Below are 18,940 nucleotides of genomic sequence, written 5' to 3'. Positions count from 1 at the left end.
AGATTCTTAAGATGCCAAACCAGAGAAGAGGCTACAGTGCCAAAAAAGGAGCATTTTGAATTCAGTTGATCTGGACACACCCAGAGCCCAGGAAAAAGGGGGAAAACACACCACATATGGGTGTGCATGCCCACATAAACATCCCTATTCCCATTACACACACCCCTACCTCAAAAACACACTCCCTCCCACACAGACCCTTCCCATGCAAACAACCCCTCTCTCCTCACACTATCCCTCCAACAGCCAGCAAGCCATGTTTCCAACACACAGCCTCAACTCCTCGCAAAGGTGCACAGAGACACACAAATTGCACCAAAGATCCTGGGCCATAAGGCTGAGGGAAAATGTAGCATTTCCTGGACATTCAAATGCACTTGCAATTTAATTTCCTCCTCATCAAAACTAGCCTTAAGGTCAAAGATATCTCAAGTGGGGCACACCAGATCAGAGGGTGATGAGAATGACTGCTCCAGCCTTTGCACAGGGCATGACTCCATGGCATCTAGGGGTTTGATTCCAATGTCTTGCCAACGTTTTAACGTGTTCCCATTGATCATACACACCAGGCAACCCTGAATGTCTCTCAGGTCCTGACAAACACCTCACACATACCTACAGGTCTTTTATTTCTCTTGCAATAAATCAGGTAATTCTTTCTGAATTGCCTACAGGAGCACTAGCAACAGGAAAGGCAATGTTAACTGTCAGCTGAGGATAAATAGCTTTTCTTTGTTAGTTGCCTGGAAAGTGCTGTAATAAGGTCACATGCCACATGCACTTTTGTCAAGTAAATAAACTTACCTTCATATACTTTCACATTTCCAAAACCTCAGCATAATTTACAACTGAGAATGCAATGTCGTGCATTGCCATAATATGGTACCAGGCAGGGACTCTGCAGCTGCAACCAAGAGCTTGAGGCAGAAAGTGGGACAAATGTCAACCCCTGAGGGATCAGAGCAGAAACAGAGGACCTTGTTCCTCTGTAATGCAGCCAATGTGCTCCTGAACACACCTTTTTGGTGAAAAAGACTGGGGAATTTAAATGATCAGAACTTCTTGGTACCTGCTGTAATACCTTAGGCAAGATTTTTATGTATGTTCCCAAATGCAAAGCTGAGCTATACACCCAAACAGTTTGGTGTTCAAACAGTTGAGATTCCACTGGATCCTGACAACAGTGTTCTCTCTCAGCTCTTGCTGCTCAGTCTGTTTAACAGCATTAATTAATCACTTACTTGCTGTGGTTTGCCTTTCTACTTCAGTTTTATCAGTTATTTATCTCCAGGAGATTTCTTCTACTTTAGTTTCTGCAGATTGCCCCCTTTTTCAAGGAAAATTGCCATGGTCTGAGTTTTTATTTTTTTCTCAGAAACTCGATTCACTGTTTTTGTGATGGCACTTTTCCAGTATTTCTCAGGCCACCCTCCTTACCAACACTTTCATGCTACCTCCATAATCAGTGTTTTATCTCTCCCTTTGAAAAATGACTGGCCTGAATTCCATCTCTCCTGTATTAAAGTAGAAACTCTACCTTCTTCTTTATCTGTATTCAGGACCTTTCTTATCAGACAGATGCAGAATTCTAATTTGGCTTCCTCATTAAGGCAGAAATTTCCAGGTTACTTGTCAGATCATGTCTGAAGTTTTGAAGGTGCCATTTGGATGTTGCTTCCCTCATGGAAGCAGCTGTCCTGTGTGTCTCTGGATCCCAAAGGTCCAACAAAGTTTCTCTTAGGACCTACCACAATAGAGACAGATTCTGGACATGTTGGGTCCCTCAGTTCTCAGGTGGGTCTGGAAATATGGATTAATTTACCTTCATCAACATGACAACTCCTTTGAAACACTGAGCATTCTGTGCAGGGATGCAGGGACTCAAATGACATTGACAGCATGTAACAGAGGACACACAATTTTTCTATCATGTAATACATCTCTTAAAATCTATAGGATCTATGTTTTCCCAATATACAAACACTGAGAGATTATATACAGATGTCTTGTTTTTATCCAGTATTGACCATGGAGTGGAAAGAAAGTATGGCCAGTCTCAAGGTTCCTCTTCTCCAGCAAGATGCCTGAGGCTCCTCTGACTGAGGAAAAGCAAACCTCAACAAACAGGTCTGATGAATTAGTTTTGACTGCTGCCAATTAAGGAACTGTGAGTCAAATAGCCCCACTGCTTCCAAGCAGCCACGTAACACAATCTGTACTGATCTCAGAGCATATATGATATCAAAAAGGGATCAATTCCCAGATCTATGCAAGCCTGGGCTTTCAGAAAAGAACAACCCATTTCTGCTAGCTCTCTTTATCATGTCCACAGATGGTTCAAATAGTGCATCTGATTTTAATGAATACCATCCAAGGACTTCTGCATGTCTTACTTACCTAGTAGAAAATACTGGATTTCCATTTCATCCACAAACTGTCCTTCTTCATTGTCACTGACTTTCCTTTACTAGAGAAAGTGCTATTGAGCCAGGAAAAGTGCTTCGAATATTCTGTCATCTATCAGAGCAGGTAAAGGAGCAGTTCATATTGTTAAACAGCTATCAAGAATTTCTCCCCTAGAACAGTGGTCAGCTATCTAGTCAGCTTATATGTGCACCTGCGAGGAAATCTGTCACCTCTGTGGCATTTGGCACCTTAACCTGTCTCAGGAGTTACTGCTCTCCCCTGCATGAAAACAGTGCATCAGCACACAACAATTTGATTCTCTGAGCAAGGGGTCACCGACAGAATCTTCTCCCAACCCATAGTTACAGGGAAGTGCCCCTCCAGCCTTTCCAGGCATGAACATCACTCAAACAGTTTGCTACTACCTTGGGCTACATACTGTCAAACATATTTCCATCCACCCCCACCCTTCCTACTATTCTTCTGTTGCCTTCAGGTGGGTCCAGGAGCACTCAAAGAATGAAATATATGTATGGAAAAGGAAAAGTTTTTAATAAAATTATTTTTTATGAGATTGTCCCTAATCCACATCAAGGTTGCCAAGCAGGGAGGATACTACTAGAAAGGCTGGGAAACATGGCTGACTAGAAAAGCTATTTCAGAAGATGTCATCAAAAAGCTACAAGATAAGCTCAGAAAGCTGAAAATAACTGCCCTGCTGGCCAGCCACTCGGGGTGCACGGGGCACAGGCAGTGCAAGGCCTTGGGGAGCTCCAGGCCATGCACTGCTGGGGCTCACACTGGGGAAGTTGGCCTAATTAGGGAACAAAAGTTCAGCTGCATTTTTGAGATTCCTCCTGGAGAATCTGGCCAACTTCCAGATGAGAGGTCCCCAGGAACAGGCTGGGAGTCCAGCATTTCTACAAGTAACCAGAAGACCTCTGGAAAAAAAACCCTATGTAATCCCCATATAATGGAAACAGGTAAAAAACCCAGTGCTCCCTTGGATGCTGGTTCCCTTTAGCAGAGGGTGTTTATTAGCACAATGCAAGAATCCAAACAGATGACAGAAACTCTGGGACCTGGAGGGACAAATGGAGCTCAGGACTAACAAGCAAATGGGAGGGCATTCACAATGCACAACAGCTACAGGAATTTTGCCTCAAAGAACACTCCCAGGTTCTCAGAAATGCCAGTTGCTTCAAGAGCTATCTACTGCCAGTCCACCCTACTCCCAGTTGCATGCCTAAGGCAGCAAACTCCTGGCAACGTTCTGTACACAAAATGCAGCTAGCCCCTGGTGAAGGCTCCTCTACAAGCTGAAGATCACAGAGGAAAACAGGATGCTAGAGAAAAACAATGCAGTTGGACTGTAAGGTCTTTGGGAATGGGAAACTTTTGTTCCAGCCACACACCAACACTCTCTAGATCTTACTACAATGCAAACTGTAGATACAGAAGTGGCTATAAGTGACTGCATTACAATTATAACTTCTCAGGTCATGAACTCTCTGAACTAGAGAGGCAGGACAGTGCCTAAACCATTGTGATTATTTTTATACAAATAGGGTCTCCCAATAGGCACCTAGCTGAGTGCAGCCAGCACTGGGCTCCTCGGTCGCACGTTTCTAACTTTCAGGGAACATGGGGAAGAGCACTTAGAGGGTGGCTGCTGCACAGATCCAGATCAGACCAGACCAGACAGTGGAATGAGTTTGGAGCTGTGTGAGGCTAAGAACTGGGTCAGGAAAATACCGCTCTGATTAAAGGCCCTGATCATATCAAGCCCCAGGCCATGTCTACACCACAGGTGCAGACATACCTGCAAGCAGGATTCGTGTGAGTCAGCTCAAGTCTGGAAATGGTCTTGTTTTGGGTCCTTCTGGTAAGCAAGTTGGTACCTCCCCAGGTGGAGTGCAGGTTGCTTCTCATCAGGGGATCTCCGCATCATTCTGCACTATATGACTGGATGCAAATAAACTCACTCGATCAACTCCATGGAACTGGGTAACCTAGCACCATAAGAACACTAATAGCTTTATATTTCAGATACTTATTTTTTTTGATAGTTATTCTTGCAAAAAACATTCACTGAAATCAATTGTTCCTGATATGTTGTCTTAAACTAAAAAGCAACAGCCCATTTTTCTACCCAAATGTTTTAAAAGCACTGGCAACTAAACTACAGGACTTCGTTGCCCCCACTGGAAATGTCACATCTTCAAATCCTCTTTCCAGTCGTTGCCTTAAAGCATGTCATCACTCAAAACACTGAGTGAAGTAGAGCCACAGAGGTCAGCATCCACCTATATAAGAGTCAGAAATCAAGTGCTGTCCCTGTTTTAGTCAATGAAGGACCTTGAGACTACCTACGGCATGTCTGTCAAAGCACAAACAGAGAATGAGGTCCCAGCTGGACTCATTGGGACTGGAACATATGTCTTCCCACTCAAATGTTGTTGCTTTCAGTTAGAAAGTCCTTCCCTGTGGCACCAAAATCCTTTCAGTTCCATCTGCAAAGCAGAGCAGCTTCAGGAAAAAGGACTGAGAGCCTTCTCTGACCCAGAACAGCTCATAGCTTTGTCATTATATAATATTCTCTATGGAGGTGGGAAACATTACTTGATACATCTTTCTCAGAGGAGGAAGAGGACAATAAAATCAGTGTTTTCCAGCTTAGAAAGGAAATGGCAGGTTTAACCTTTACGTATAAAGTATGCTGTTTCAACACCCAAATGAACACCTCAATCCCTGGAGGTCCCCGAAGGCAAGGAAAGGCCCTACTCCATTTCTGAAGGCTACAAAACACAGGATGGGGATCAGGATCACTCACCGGTAGTGCAGAAACGTGCTCCCAGAGCTCTCAGAACAGGGTCAGAACTCCACAGAGGAACAGCTTCAGACACACTGCAGTTTCCAGCTACTCTTTACCACCCTAATAGATCCACTAGCCCATCCTGAGATTACCTACATATTATGCAGGCACCCAGTAAAAGCTATGGATTTTGCTATGAAGATAAGGCATCTAAACCTGGGGATTCTGTGTTTAGGGAATACCAATACAGTTCTTCTGCATAAAGCTCTAGCCCTCCTTTCAGACAGGGACTAAAGGAAACTAGTGGAGAGACTTCTACAAGGCCCCAGAGCAAATCCATGGCAAAGCCAGGAAAAGAACCCAGCAAAATCTTGGCTCACAGCCATGTTCATACTCCTCATGCCTATTCTGCCTCTGCAAATTAACTGAAATATTAGGATACACCCTGTATTATACCATTGATCAGCCTTACAGCCTTTGGCTAAGTGTCCCAGGCAGCCTTGGAAGGTGCAGCCAAACGAGTGATTCAACTGCAAAAATTCAGATCCAAGATGAGTGGTTTGCCAGGGGATGCAAAACAAGTTTCAGAGCAGTCAGATGGCTGGAGGGCAGAACTTCAGCAGGTACATTCACATCAATGGCCCAGATGTGGCTGTTTGCTGGTATTCACGCAGCCACAAAGTTATCTTCAGCACAGCAAGAGGAAAGGGACCAAATCCAGGAAGAGTTCAGATTGTAACACTCAGCATAGCCCAAAGGGAGTTCAGAGAAGGGTTATATGAGCCATCAGGGGGACGAAGGAGCCAACTTCGGACAAATGATTCAAGAAGCCAAGTATTTCAGCTTGGCCAGGCAATGACTAAGGGAGGGATATACTGCAACAAGATTTGGATCATACTTTATAATATAAAGTTCCACTAACCATCAGTTTGGAACAGACTTATGATACAATTACCAGAAGTTTGTAAGCATGTAGTATTGTAAATTACAAGCAGCTTACTGATCAGTCAGATTTCTCAACACTCAGTTAACTGTTTTATACCTTCTACAGGTTTTTACAAATAGAAAAATACTATAACGTAAGACTGTGATGCTTAAGAGCATAAGCCTGAATAAAGGACAGGGGAATTATCCAAACAAGAGGGGTTTCAAAGCAGGGATCCCTTCATACTAAGGAAAATCTCCTTGCCAGGCACCATTGCATAACAATTGCAACAACAATTGCTCATGTGGAAGAGTCACATCAGTTTAGTTATTTTAATGAAATTTAGCAGCCAGGAGCAAGAAGGCGCCTGTGGCATGTGACCAGTCAGCATTCAACAGCAGACTTTGGGAATCAATGACTTAGGGCACTCTATGGAGGTGGAATTAGTTCCAGTGAAATGACTGTAAGGACTGGTTCCAGCGAGGGGGGGAGGAAATTATATCAATTATCAGGAAAAATTTCTCTTAGGCAACCAGTCCCCAAAACTATACCCATCAGTGGGAGGTCTCTTTGCCTGATAAATGGAAAAGTGCTCTGGGCATAGTCCTGAACCATCCATTACTGCCAAATAAACCCAGTGGATCTTTCCCACAATATCATCTCTTACACTACCAAGAGAAAACTGAGATAATTTGAATAGTCTTGACTCCTTGTGATGACTATACCCTTCTGAGGCCAGAATTAATGAGATGGGTGATACAGGTTTCTTTTCTGGGCTTTAAATTTCACAAATGAATCTACTATGCTATCCATACTGGGGTGGTGCTTCAGCAGGAGGAATTAAAGAGTACAGAAGAGGGTGATTTAATTGTCTGACATATACAGAGAGTAACTCAAGGCAGGAAAAATTAGGCAACACCCATTCCACCATTATGAAGAGTGCAAGGCCCAAAGACTTTAACAGAAACAGGTAGAAGTTCTCAGGTTGATCTGAACAGCATCTAATGCTAAATGAATGCTGAGATGTATTTTAGCTTTGCTGCAGGATGAGAAAGGATATGTGTATTCCTTCTCCCTGTATAAAAGGAGCCTGGTAAGAAGCATTATGACATCCTATTAACTACACATACTGGCATTCCAAACCTGGCACAATAAAAAGAAGACTTGTAGAAAATACAAAGGCATACATCCTTGTTACTACTGGCTGGCCTTCTCCTCTGGGACACCAGCAAGACTTCATCATCCCTGAAGACAAGTTTTCATGTTATGGGAGCAACCTAACCGTACTGGACAGCAACTTAGGCTCAGTCAGGTTTTGTATTCTATTAACTAATTGCTGCCCTGACTATTAAATGAAAATAGAGCATCTTTCCAGTGGCCACATATACATCTGTGACCTCAAAACAAGATGCAGCAGCTGATAAAAGTAGCTGTTACAAAGATAATTAAAACCTCTCAGCAACAGGAAAAGAGGGTGCAGGAAAGGCACTGCATCTGAGGCAAACTTTGTCTTATTCTCCAATACTAGAGTACCTTTTTAAGGTAGTCTCCAGACACATAATACGTTAGTCCTACTAGTCCCCTTCAGAGGAGCCAGCATCTACCTAGAAAGCCTCTAGTCTTACATGGTCAACCTTTTCCTCAGAGTCTTCATCCTAGAAGGATCAGGAGGGAAAAAGAAAGAAAGAAGTTAAAAGGAAGCACTATGGAAGCCTGCACAAAAAGCTTGAAGAGCGACATTTCTGGCTTTCTTGCAGTACATGCTTTGCAACCTTATTCACAAAATTAATCCCACCATTGTACCATTTTATATCCAGTCATTTATGCATAAACCAACTGTGATACTTAAAGCAGGAATGTTTGACTGCAATGGCAGGAAGGTCTGACAGTAGCAGACCTTGAAAAGAAACATGAGCAAGAAGAGAACAGACTTAGTTCATTCTCCCTATAGAATGAAAAATCCCAAATTATTCAAGTGTGTAGGATGCCTGAAAGATTTGTATGGATAGTCACTCCAGCCATGCCAGAGACCAGAAATTATGCTGGACCAGTCATACTAGGGGTTATATACTGTAGTAGGCTGCAGCCTTTTTCAGGACCTACTATTTCTCAAGACAACCTCAGATCCTCCCCTGAGAGCAGGAGCTGTAGCAGTTAGCATAAGACAGGCATAGCTGAGAACAGTGTTTGCTTTAGCAGATGATGTTTAGCTAACACTGTAGTATAGGGGAGTAGCTTGGTTGTGGGGTAGATGAGTAACTCAAGGAAAGCAGCCTAGATGAGTAACTCAAGGAAAGCAGCCTGTTAATCACTGTGAAAGTTGCAAACTGGCTGAGAACCTTTCAGATGAGCAGACTATCAGCACCACCAGTGGCAAAAACCGCTGTTGTCAGACACCAAATGCAAGGAGGCAATTAAGAACCCCGTAAGCTCTATGCTATTCTAGAAATCACAGTGTTCAGAATCACCAAGGGAGAGAATCTAGGGTATCCTAGATTGACCTATGACCCTGCACCAGGCATACACATAGGACAGCTGGAAAAACGCCACTAACCCACATGACTTTTCTTCTGGACTGCCTCATCTCTCCTGTGGAACACAGAAGCCATGTGGTTCATCAATTGCAAATCTCTGACTAAAGTGGTTTGGTATCTGAGTTCACTTACTGTCTGTCTTGTCATCTGTTCTTATAGTCTTACTAGGACAAGAGCAGAGGGAGGCTACATGCAGGTTAGGACAGCTGGAGCACAAAAGTATCCATATCAATGAGCAGCACAAATGAGATCGGATTTGCCCAACTGGTAAAAACCTGTTGGAAGTGTGTATCTATCAGCCAGGGACTCACTTGATCCCACATCCAAAAGCAGAAAGGCCTCTGTGGGGCCCAACATGATCTAAGCTTCTCTGGATATACAGAGTCCGAGTGGTCTAAGACTTGCTCTAGCACAGAAGAAAATCCAGCTGGACAACACATGTTGGAAAAGCATTTAAATAACTACTTTGAGCAATCTTCCACGTGGATTTCACCCTCAGCAATTCATTTTTTGTCTTGTTTATTCATTTGGGTTAGATAATGGAATCCTATGTAAAAGATGCCTGGATATCAGCCTAAAGAATCACTGCCAGGAGTGTTTGTAAACTGGGTGGTAGAAGTCCAGACAGCTGCTTTGCAAAATTCACCTGTGGGAACATCCTTCCAATGTACAGTGGAGATGGCCCAAGCTTTTGTCTGTCCACATGAATGTACCCTGATTAAGGTATTTTTTACAGCATAGAAATGCTCACTTTTTAACTATCACCCAAGGACCACAGCTACATAGGCAAGCTCACAAATGCCAGGTCAGATAACAAGAGAAAAACATACTTTCAGAATTGAAAGTACAGAGCCTCTTCCCAGGCTGTGGTGAAACATGGGGAAGAGAACCAGCAGGGAACTTGATTTGTGGGAAAACCCTGATCTAAAGTGACCTTGTCGTATCTGTGTGGAGATGCTCTCGACATAGTCTGGAAAACCCTCATCCTGGAGGCTGATATATTGCATATTAAAGTAGTCTCCACTCAAAGGATCTACAAAGTGCCACCAGAGACACGCTGGCAAAATCATATTGAGGTTGTAAGAGGAAGAAACCAAGGGACTCGTGAACAAGATCCCAAGGGAATCCTGTCACCATGGGACGAAGAGAAAACAGACTGTGGAAGCTGGATAACATTACAATATTTCTGCATACAGATTTCTTATGGAACAACAAATAGTTCACTCTCATTGAGATAAGACACAGAAAAGGAAAAGTTTGCTGATATATTTTTAAAAAAGGCTTTTCCACTCAGTTTTCCAAATCAATCTCATTGAGAGCTCCAAACCTGGCCAAACATCTTCTTCTGGTGGATGTCATCAGGCATTCAGGCTTTTGGGTGCAGTGATGTTAGAGCCAGGAAATAGGTTTGACTTTCATTCTACAGAAGTGTGCAGAAGTCCTGTTAGGATGGGCTAGCAAAGATCTTCAACAGATCTCATTATATGATCTGTCTCTCCCATTATACAAATAACATGACCAGCTTGAGTTTCTCCCATTTTGTCAAAAACTTGATACCATCAGAATGAGTAAATGTAACACATCAAGTCAGAGGATGGGTAAGGCCTCTGTCCCTCTGAAAATGAATGTTTGAAATCTGGAGTTCTGGCATGCAGCTAGCAGATTTATCTCTAGGAATTCCCACTTGAAGCATATTCCCCTGGGTGCGCAAGAAGTGCCTGTCAATTTGCCAAGGAGCTCTGAAGGCAAGGTACATGCACAGCCTTTGCTGCAGGAGGATGCATCAATTACAGCAAATAATCATGTTCCTTCTTGCCTCGCGAAATAATACATAGCAGCAGTGTTGTTAGTACTTGTACTTCTGAAAAGGCAGGAATGCTCTGCATGTCAGATGGCAGACTGTGAGCTTTGTGACCTTTTGTGAGCCCCTTCAGGAGACAGAGGTCTACATTTGAAGATAATGCAGGTACTTCCACACAGGAATGGGAATTGCCAAATAAAGACCTGGGCAGAGGAATTACAGATTTGCTGCTATAGTTAAGAATATTATTGTGGGAGATACATACACATAACAGGCGCTGAAAAGATACTGAGATATCAGACTGTCTTCATAGAGCTCGAGGGAAGTATATTGGGCTACAAGGCACAAGACATTAGAGTTGGGCCCAGAGAAGGGAGTTTTAACAACGCATTTGTGAGCAAAGACACACAGTTTGGAGTCTCTTTTGGAAGGGGGAGCCCAGGTCAAGGAGAGATCAGCAGTAACCTGATAAGATCTATGCTCCAAGTCAGATGATTTGCCTATTGACTTCAAAACAAAGATCTTTTTAACTACATTAATTGTTCCCCCTCAAAGTGAATTTCATTATAATAAGCCCAAATGTTGAAACATGGATAGACAGGTACTTTTTGCTTCCTTCAAGCAAGCTGGTCTGCCTGGAAAAGACTTCCTGGATGTTTCCCAGTGTCATGAGAAGACCAAAACAATAGCACAAACGGTATGTTCATACCAGAAATTTGAGCTGGGGGGAAACTGAGTGGATTGGCATGGAACTAAAAAAGAAAGAGTCAAAATGAATTAAACCATTTTTAAAACCCTGAGGAACCTTTATAGGTAGAATCACCATCCTGAATGCGAAACTGAAGTTGTGAATATGGCAAAGGTTAAAGACAAACCCCTTTGTCTTCAAAATCAGTAATAAGAATAAAATCTCTTATGCTGAAAGACCAGATGGCTGAGTGAGACATCCATTGTAACAGCTGACCCCACCACTTAAAAGCAAGCCAAGGTCAAGCTTCCAGAAAAGTAAAAGGTGATTTCCAATCTACAGTGAAGGAAAAAACAATATTAGTTCTATTAAATGCTCACTTTGGTATCAAATATGGTCATGTATGAAAAGCCTCCAATTCCTGAGCAAAGGAAAAGCTGACGATTATTTAGAGTGGATTTTGTCTCTCCTCCAGTAGCTCCAAGGTTTTCAATTAACAGAAACATTTAGCAACAAAGACCTGTCTGAAGAGAAACTATTGACACAAACAATTCTTCCTGGTGGTTCAGATCCAGTAATAACATATTTGAATGTTGTAAGGCGTGGAAGGCCTCACCCTTCTGCTGCTGAAAAGCCAAACCGAACACTGTAACTATTTCTTAGTCCTTTCCAGGGGTGCCCAAGGACTGGAGTCCCTATGATCTTTTCCCAGCTGTTACAATGGCTGTGATGAGACACACCAAGCGCAACTGCAGTAACTTACAGTCAATCAGCTGTACCCTTACATAACACCCCAGTCTCTTTCAAACCAGGGAATCAGCCTATGAACTAGGACGGCCAGTGCCAGTAAGAGAACAATCTGACAGTGAGCCACCCTAATCTGGAGGCCAAGCAATGATTACACCCCCTTAAATGACCATCTGGTTTCTTTAAGACTGTTTTTGCCCACGAGGCCCATGGTTATTTCTATTTCTTAAATTACATCTTCTCCATATTCCCTCCATCCTAAATGCCTACAGCACATCTGAGGAGGGGAGAATGCATAGGTGGGACATGATTCTCCATTATGTCTACTAAAAGAAAAGAGCATACTTTCTCCAGAAGAAAAAAGCCTGCTCTATGAGGCATTATTGTAAGCTAAGCCATTAAAGTGTATTTTCAACAGCATCCCAGGGTCTCGAAGGAATTATTCCCCCTCAGCAAACCATTTCATCACAGATGGCTGGGACACAACTACTCAGTGTAAATGGAAAGTTTTGTCACAGCACGGACGATCAGGGAGTAGCCAATTCCAAGGCAGAAGGCCCTAGGGCTCTGAGCAGAGCAGCTTGAAGCACACTTGGAGCCAAGGTGGCTGGCAGGACAAAATGGGTTTGAAATTTAAAGAAGCCAAGAATATGGTATGCTGGAGACTATGACTGGCACTGCAAAAAGTTAAGCATCACCTCATTTAAACAAATATCACTGTTGTCAATAAGGTGGAACTCTGATGACACTTTTGTCCATTTGAAAATATCAAGGAGCAAAATCTCTATGTCATTTCTTGAGAAGTGCTCCTTCCAGCTGGAGAGGCCTGTGGAGAAGCCATGCTAACATCCAAGAGCAAAATTCCAGGTAGAATTTGAGCATTCTGCAGCACTAAGCAAGAAAGTGAATAGAAACAGTTCTCATATTTCTGGATACAAGAGGATGTTGCCTCACTCTCCTGAGAAAGAGGGGTTCCAGACCCCCTTCTACCATTTGAAGATGTACTGATAGAACAGATTCTGAACAAACGTTTTCCTCCAAAGAGAAGCGGAAACTGAGTTTGCACATTATTACCCACAAGACAAAGTCTCAGATGCTGCAAAGCTGGCTCCTAGCATGACCTTTGTAGCCTGTGCACGGAGGAAAGGAAAAAGAGCATCACTACACAAACTTTATAGTGGCCACATCAGATACTGTACTCTGCCTCTAGCAAAAGCAAAGCACAAAAGTAAGGCATCTGTTTACCTGTACTCTGTCTTGCTTCCACAGATGGTGGCAAAACTGGTCACAAAATGATATGCCTGCTCATATTTTAATTCTGGGAATCAAAATATTGGGAAGGTATGCACGCACAGGAGGGAGAGGGCCCAAGTCCTGTATGATACTACTCTCCATACTTCACACATAAGAGACCATAGCCCTGAATATGGTCCTGTGTGAAAACTACACATCACGCAAAGGGCAACACCAGGAAAGGGACAGGCAGTCACACGGGTCCCAACTCTAAGGACAAGCTTCAAAGGACAGAGCACACCACGCAGGAAAGAAATGAAGATTCTTCCTCTGGAGTCACCAGCAGGATAAATTACAGGTTCTCCTGACAGTACACCCACCTCTCCAAGACAAGCAGACGGGGAATTCTTCCTGATGAGATTTTCATCTGCCAAGAGGTCCTGGCGGGCTCGACGTCCCATCTTTAGTATCTGGAGCACAGGGGGAGATACGAAAGAGCGGAGGGCACAGGGTTACTGATAAAAGCTGTTTCAGAGCAGGGGGTAGAAGGCAAGGCACGGCTGTGCCGTCGCGCCATGCCCCGCAGCGAGGCGCGGTGCCCTCATATGTGGCGCAAAGGCATCACAGTCGCAGGTGTTCACCCCGCGGCCGCCTCCCGCCACGCCAGGCGGCTGCTAAGGACCCGGCGGCCGGCGCACGGCAGCCAACCGGCGGGCGGTACTCAGGGGGCGCCCAAGCCGCCTCCCCGCCGGGTGCCCTCCGCCCCGCGCTCCGTCCCGGACCGCCTAAAGCCCGCGCCGCGCTTCGGAGAGGCCGGCCTCACCCGGCCCGCTCACCCCCGGCGACGCCCCACCGTCGCGCGCGCCCCGCTCGCTCTCGGCTTCAGCCTCACCCCATCCGCGCCGCCGGCCGGGTTCCGGCGCACTAGCCGCCCCGTCCGCCCCGGCGACCGCGGCCCGGCAGAGACAGCCGGCACTGAACTGCGCGCCAGGAGCTCCGGACAGCCACGGCAACATCCAGCGCCCTGGCAATCCTTAAACCTTGGCCTGACCGCCGGTGACGGCAGTGCTGCAATACGTCATGCAGGTGCTCTGTTACCCGGTTTTAATCCCACGTGCAGTGGGGCAGGTCAGGAACAGCCTTCCACTCCGTCTTCTACAGCTTTTTGCCCGTAGACACTTTTTAAGTTCCCACTAAGGCAAATAATCCCAGCCTTGCAGATTTGTCTCCTCACAGAGGCTTCTGCCAAGTCTCCTCATCGCTGGTGATGCTCTTCCCAGTTCTCTCTGGCTCTCTAACACTGCTTTCCAGATGGGGCAGCCGGTCTCCAGAGTGCAAGTGGAAGCAGTCCCAAGGATCAAATATAAGCACAACGATCATTACACACGTGCCTCGCAAGCATGAGTTGTGCAGAGATTTCCACTGAGCTGCATAAAACGTCCCCAGTCTGTTTCTTGACTGGACAGATGTATAGATTAATTGTAAATAGATCTGTTTTTAGCTCCATATGTTAAATAAACATTCAGTTTTCCAGTGCTTTGTCCATTTGCTTATATTTTTTCTGGCATCTCACATTCCTCAGAATCTTCAACCATCCTCATTAATCTAAGTAATTGTCATTCATTTATTCTGCTGCAACAATAAAGAACTGTACCACACCACCAACTACACTGTTAATACTTTGCCATGATGAAAATTGACTGTGTAACCCTAAACTTTTAAGCCTTCCAAGAATACCTATTACTAAAGGCATGAGATTTCACTCCCTACCTGCTTAGCTTTAGTAGCAGCTCATGGTTTGGCTGAGGAACTTTCAGAAGTCTAAATAAATTGTATCAAATAATTCTCCTTTTTTCCGTTCCTTACTGACATGTTCAAGTTGTGCTGTGATGATCTAAGGACTAAGTGAAACAAGATTTGTGGGCAGAGGTAATAACTTTTTATTAGACCAACTGATATGGCTGGAAAAAACATACAAGAAGTGTTTCTGTGCCTGAAAGCTTGTGTGTTTTTTCCAGCTATATCAATTGGCCTAATAAAAGATATTATCTCTCTTTACAAACCTTGACATGTTTAAGGAATTCGGTAAGTGAGACATGATTTTCCTTTTTTGAAGCCAGGCTCGTTGGGCTTTGTGAAATTATGATCTTCCAGATACTTTGTGCTTCTGTTTTAATTACAGATTCAAATATTCATGAAGTATAGAGGGCAGTTTTCACCTAGCCCATGCTTCACCACCAGGGCCACGGGAATATGGCCCTGCATTTCCCAGTTCCCACCCACTCCTACAAAGAGCTGCTGCAACAATGCAGCTACACAGATGCCAGGAGATAGAGGGGACTGTGGCTCTGGGGTTACAGTAACCACTGCAGGATGTCCAAGTACAGGCATACACTTACAGCTGACCTTGATCAGAAAAACAGCATCCCAAGAGGAGCATGATAGCACCCAGAGCAATGTCTGCTAAAGCTGGAGGGCATCCCTGAGGTGGGAATCCTTGGGTAGGAGTGCACTGCCAGCATTGTGGCCCCAGACAGGTAGCTGGCAGTGTGTTCCTACTGGAGGCAGCGTAAAGACAGTACCCGGGGCCATCCTGGACAGGTAGATCATGAAGCAGCAGGAACAGCAGGTTCACCTGTTTGGAACTGCCCCCCCTCTCCAAGCTCCATCTCACAATTCCTCCAGGTCCTCATCCCAGACACCATCCCACATCCACTTCCCAGCTCCCCTCAAGACACTCTGTGTGCTGCTTGCTGCCCACCCCAGGGACAGAAGTCTCAGGCAAATAGAGGAAGGGCACAGTCCATGTGCAGGAAAGAAAACATTTAAGCACTTGGGGAATTGAGCCTTGCCTCAGAACTTTGACTTCTGAATTAAGAGATTCTCAATAGGAGAAAAGAGCAGATGTGTAGAAAGAATGAAACCCAAAATCTGTCCTGCTTTGAGTCCCTCCGGACTCAGTTTATTGAAATGGGGTTTGTTACCCACCCTGACACAGTTCTGCCTGCTTAGGGAGGGCAATGGGGATAAAGGAGTTTTCATCCATTGTTTCGTGTTGTGGCTAAAATAGATCTTGCTTGCTTTAAGCATTGGGGTCACCTTTTCTGAATAATTTAATTCTCCTCTGTCCTACTCGTGAAACCACAGGCATCATTTGACCTTGGGCCTAGAGCAGCTCCACTCAACCTACTGAGAAGGAGCCAGGTAGCAGGACAAACGTCTGGTGCTGCTGTGATTATCCAAAGCCATTTTTTGTGCTTGCTTCCTGTCCAGTTCAAGCCTGTGGTGCCAGGGTTTCTCTTTCCCAGTGTAGAGTTCCAGGTATATTCTCAGGTCTCAGTCTGCCTTACTTGTTCAGTTTTGCTCTCACTATAAATCACACTGCTGCCACCCCCTCTCATCTGAACAGCAAGTAAGAACTACACAAGCATTCCTTTCACGGACAAGTTCTTACATCTAAGCATGGACTCTCTCCATCTGGTTTCAACCCAAACCTGATCATGCAGAATAGGACTAACAGAGTCCCCCACTAGCACTGTTTACTGTTGATTACCCCTTGACTGGACAGATGTATGAATAGAGCTTGTGTCTGGTCCTCCTACCCATGAGAAAGCCATGAGAGTCTGGGAAAGCAATCACACTTGAGCACTCCCATATGCTTCTGGTCCTAGACCACCTTTAGAGAGAGGGCACCCATGTGTAGTTAAAGCTGCAGCTATGGTGGAAAGCTGACATGGTAGCACAATGACCACCTTATTCACAGTGGCCAAAGGTTTTGTTAAGTAGCTCCCTGGCAGCAGTAAGATTTATGGGACACAGGGCAATTCCAGTTGCAACAAGTGACACAGTGCTGTGCCTTTCCTCCTCACCCAATCCTCACATCGGGCAGCCAGCCAGATTCCTGATTTTGACATGGGCCAATTCACTAAAAACAGTAAGCTTCCACTGGGAAGCAAAGTGCTCAGCAAAAACTGTTGCTGTAGGCTGCTCCACACTAGCAGCACACTGGCAGCTCCAAGCATCTCAGTTTGATTTTTCTGCAGTTTTTTCTCCACGCACCTCAAAGGATTTACCTCATTTTTATGGGGTTTTGCAGGAGGGAAATAACTGCAAATATTCTCTTATTTCTGTGGGCTCCAGAACAAAATCTCCTAACAATTGCAAAGTTTCAAACAAGAGGTTCCTCCCTCTGGAAGGGAGGAAGGGGCTTTGACAGGCTTTGACAGGCAGCAAAGGCCCATGCATTTGCCTGTCTTGATCTCCACAGGAACAGATGCTGTTCGGGTTACATCTGCTCCAGCTCAGACTGTCAAACCCCAGCCTGAGTTGCCAGGTGTGAAATATTTCCTATGACACTCACACGTTCAGTAGCCATGTCAGGCTCTCCCTCAGCCTAGCTGGATTCCAGCATGTCCAAGATGTGCAAACTGTTAGTGACTGCTACTTGCAACCACCAGTGTTGGTTCCACTGAATGTCAGACCACGGAGATTCCACACCTCTCTCATCCCACAGAGCAACACCTGGAGCAGAAAGTGAGTAGTCCACCATACCTACATCTACTAGCACCACACCTACATCTGCTATTATTTCCAAGCAGTAAGTCCCCACTGTCAACTTGTAATAGAAAAATCTGATTGCAGCCATTAACAACATAACCTTACATTTTGTACTATTGCATTCATCCAATTTCTACTGTGTCAGCCTTCGAATTTGCTTACACCCAGTGCTCCCCTGTATTGACAATGCCTCCTAGTTTTGGATAAGCAGCCAATTTCATTAGCACATCCATTTTGGCATGCCAAGATCATTAATAAAACCTGGGCCTGGGACCAGCCTCTGGGGAACTCTCTTAATTTCTTATAATTTCTGTACTTATCTCCATCTTAACTAATAATTCACCATACGGCACCATAGTAAATGGATTACTGAAGTCCAAAGCAATCAGTTCTACTGCATTTAGTGTGACCTCCAACCTAACACAGAGTAGAGGAGGTCCCAGTGCAGAAAAGCATCCAAAATTCATTTCAGAAGTGCCTGGGGAGCTCTAGAAACATCCATCCCAATCTACGTTAAAATACTCCATAGATTGTTAACGTCAGCACTCAGAATTTGCACCTTATTCCAAGTTGTGATTTCCCTGACATCATCTTAGAGCCACTAGATCTTGTTACATCTTTGTCTGCTCCATCAAGGAGCTCAAATTCCTCTTCCCCAAGCAAAGCACAAGCAAACAGTGAGCAGCCCACTGTTTTGTCTTCTCAGAGCTGCAGGGAATGGGCTCAACAGGCATCCAGCACCCCCAGGTGCCCAATGGATTTCCTGTCAACCTCTTCCACACTGTGAGTGAGCCACTGGTCTCTGAGCTGCCAGTACTCTCCCTGCCCCAGGCCCCTGAACATGTAGGCGAGGGAAGGCTCCCTGCAGCTGTGCCTGGTGTTTCCAGATGCACTGTTGCTGGACACCACTGCTTCAGGCACAGGGGTCACATGCGCCTGGAGCCCACCTATCCCAGAGCATGAAGATCCAGGACTTGCTTCCGCAGGGAGTTCTGCCCAGCTCCCACCTAGCCCATAGTCCAGCAGCAGCTGTCACTGCACCACTTTCCCAGCACATCACCAGACCACTGGCAGTGCTTCGAGCGGCTGCCATGGTTGGGAAGGCACAAAGCTGCCACCTGGCTCCAGGAGCCTCGCCGGCTCAGGGGCTGCCCTTCTGCTTGCCCCAGGAGAAGCACTGGGTAGTGGGGCCGGGAGTCCCTGCTCGCCTGGGGCAGGGTCCAGGTGAGGGCAA

At 45.1% G+C, this 18,940-nt stretch overlaps 2 protein-coding genes across 3 annotated transcripts in view; one reads left to right on the top strand and one right to left on the bottom strand.

The window, feature by feature from the left end:
• IFT43 (intraflagellar transport 43) overlaps positions 1-13,786 on the bottom strand; it is a 42,720-nt gene extending 28,934 nt beyond the window's left edge. Inside the window, exons 1-2 of one of the 2 annotated variants that reach the window (XM_029964239.1) lie at positions 13,530-13,786; positions 7,772-7,801 (exon numbers count right to left, since the gene is read on the bottom strand). In XM_029964239.1, coding sequence (XP_029820099.1) covers positions 7,772-7,801; positions 13,530-13,610 — 111 coding nt within the window. In that variant the 5' untranslated portion in view covers positions 13,611-13,786. The remainder of the gene's footprint in view (positions 1-7,771; positions 7,802-13,529) is intronic. The other variant, XM_029964240.1, reaches the window with a different exon arrangement.
• TGFB3 (transforming growth factor beta 3) overlaps positions 13,725-18,940 on the top strand; it is a 21,545-nt gene continuing 16,329 nt past the window's right edge. The window contains exon 1 of the mRNA XM_029964133.1: positions 13,725-14,277. Within this exon, the coding sequence (XP_029819993.1) occupies positions 13,725-14,277 (553 nt within the window). The remainder of the gene's footprint in view (positions 14,278-18,940) is intronic.

Source organism: Manacus vitellinus, unplaced genomic scaffold (assembly GCF_001715985.3).
Source record: "Manacus vitellinus isolate BGI_N305 unplaced genomic scaffold, ASM171598v3 scaffold_6_pilon, whole genome shotgun sequence".
Taxonomy (NCBI): domain Eukaryota; kingdom Metazoa; phylum Chordata; class Aves; order Passeriformes; family Pipridae; genus Manacus; species Manacus vitellinus.
Note: the sequence above shows the minus strand (reverse complement) of the source record. Positions and strands in the feature narration are given on the sequence as shown.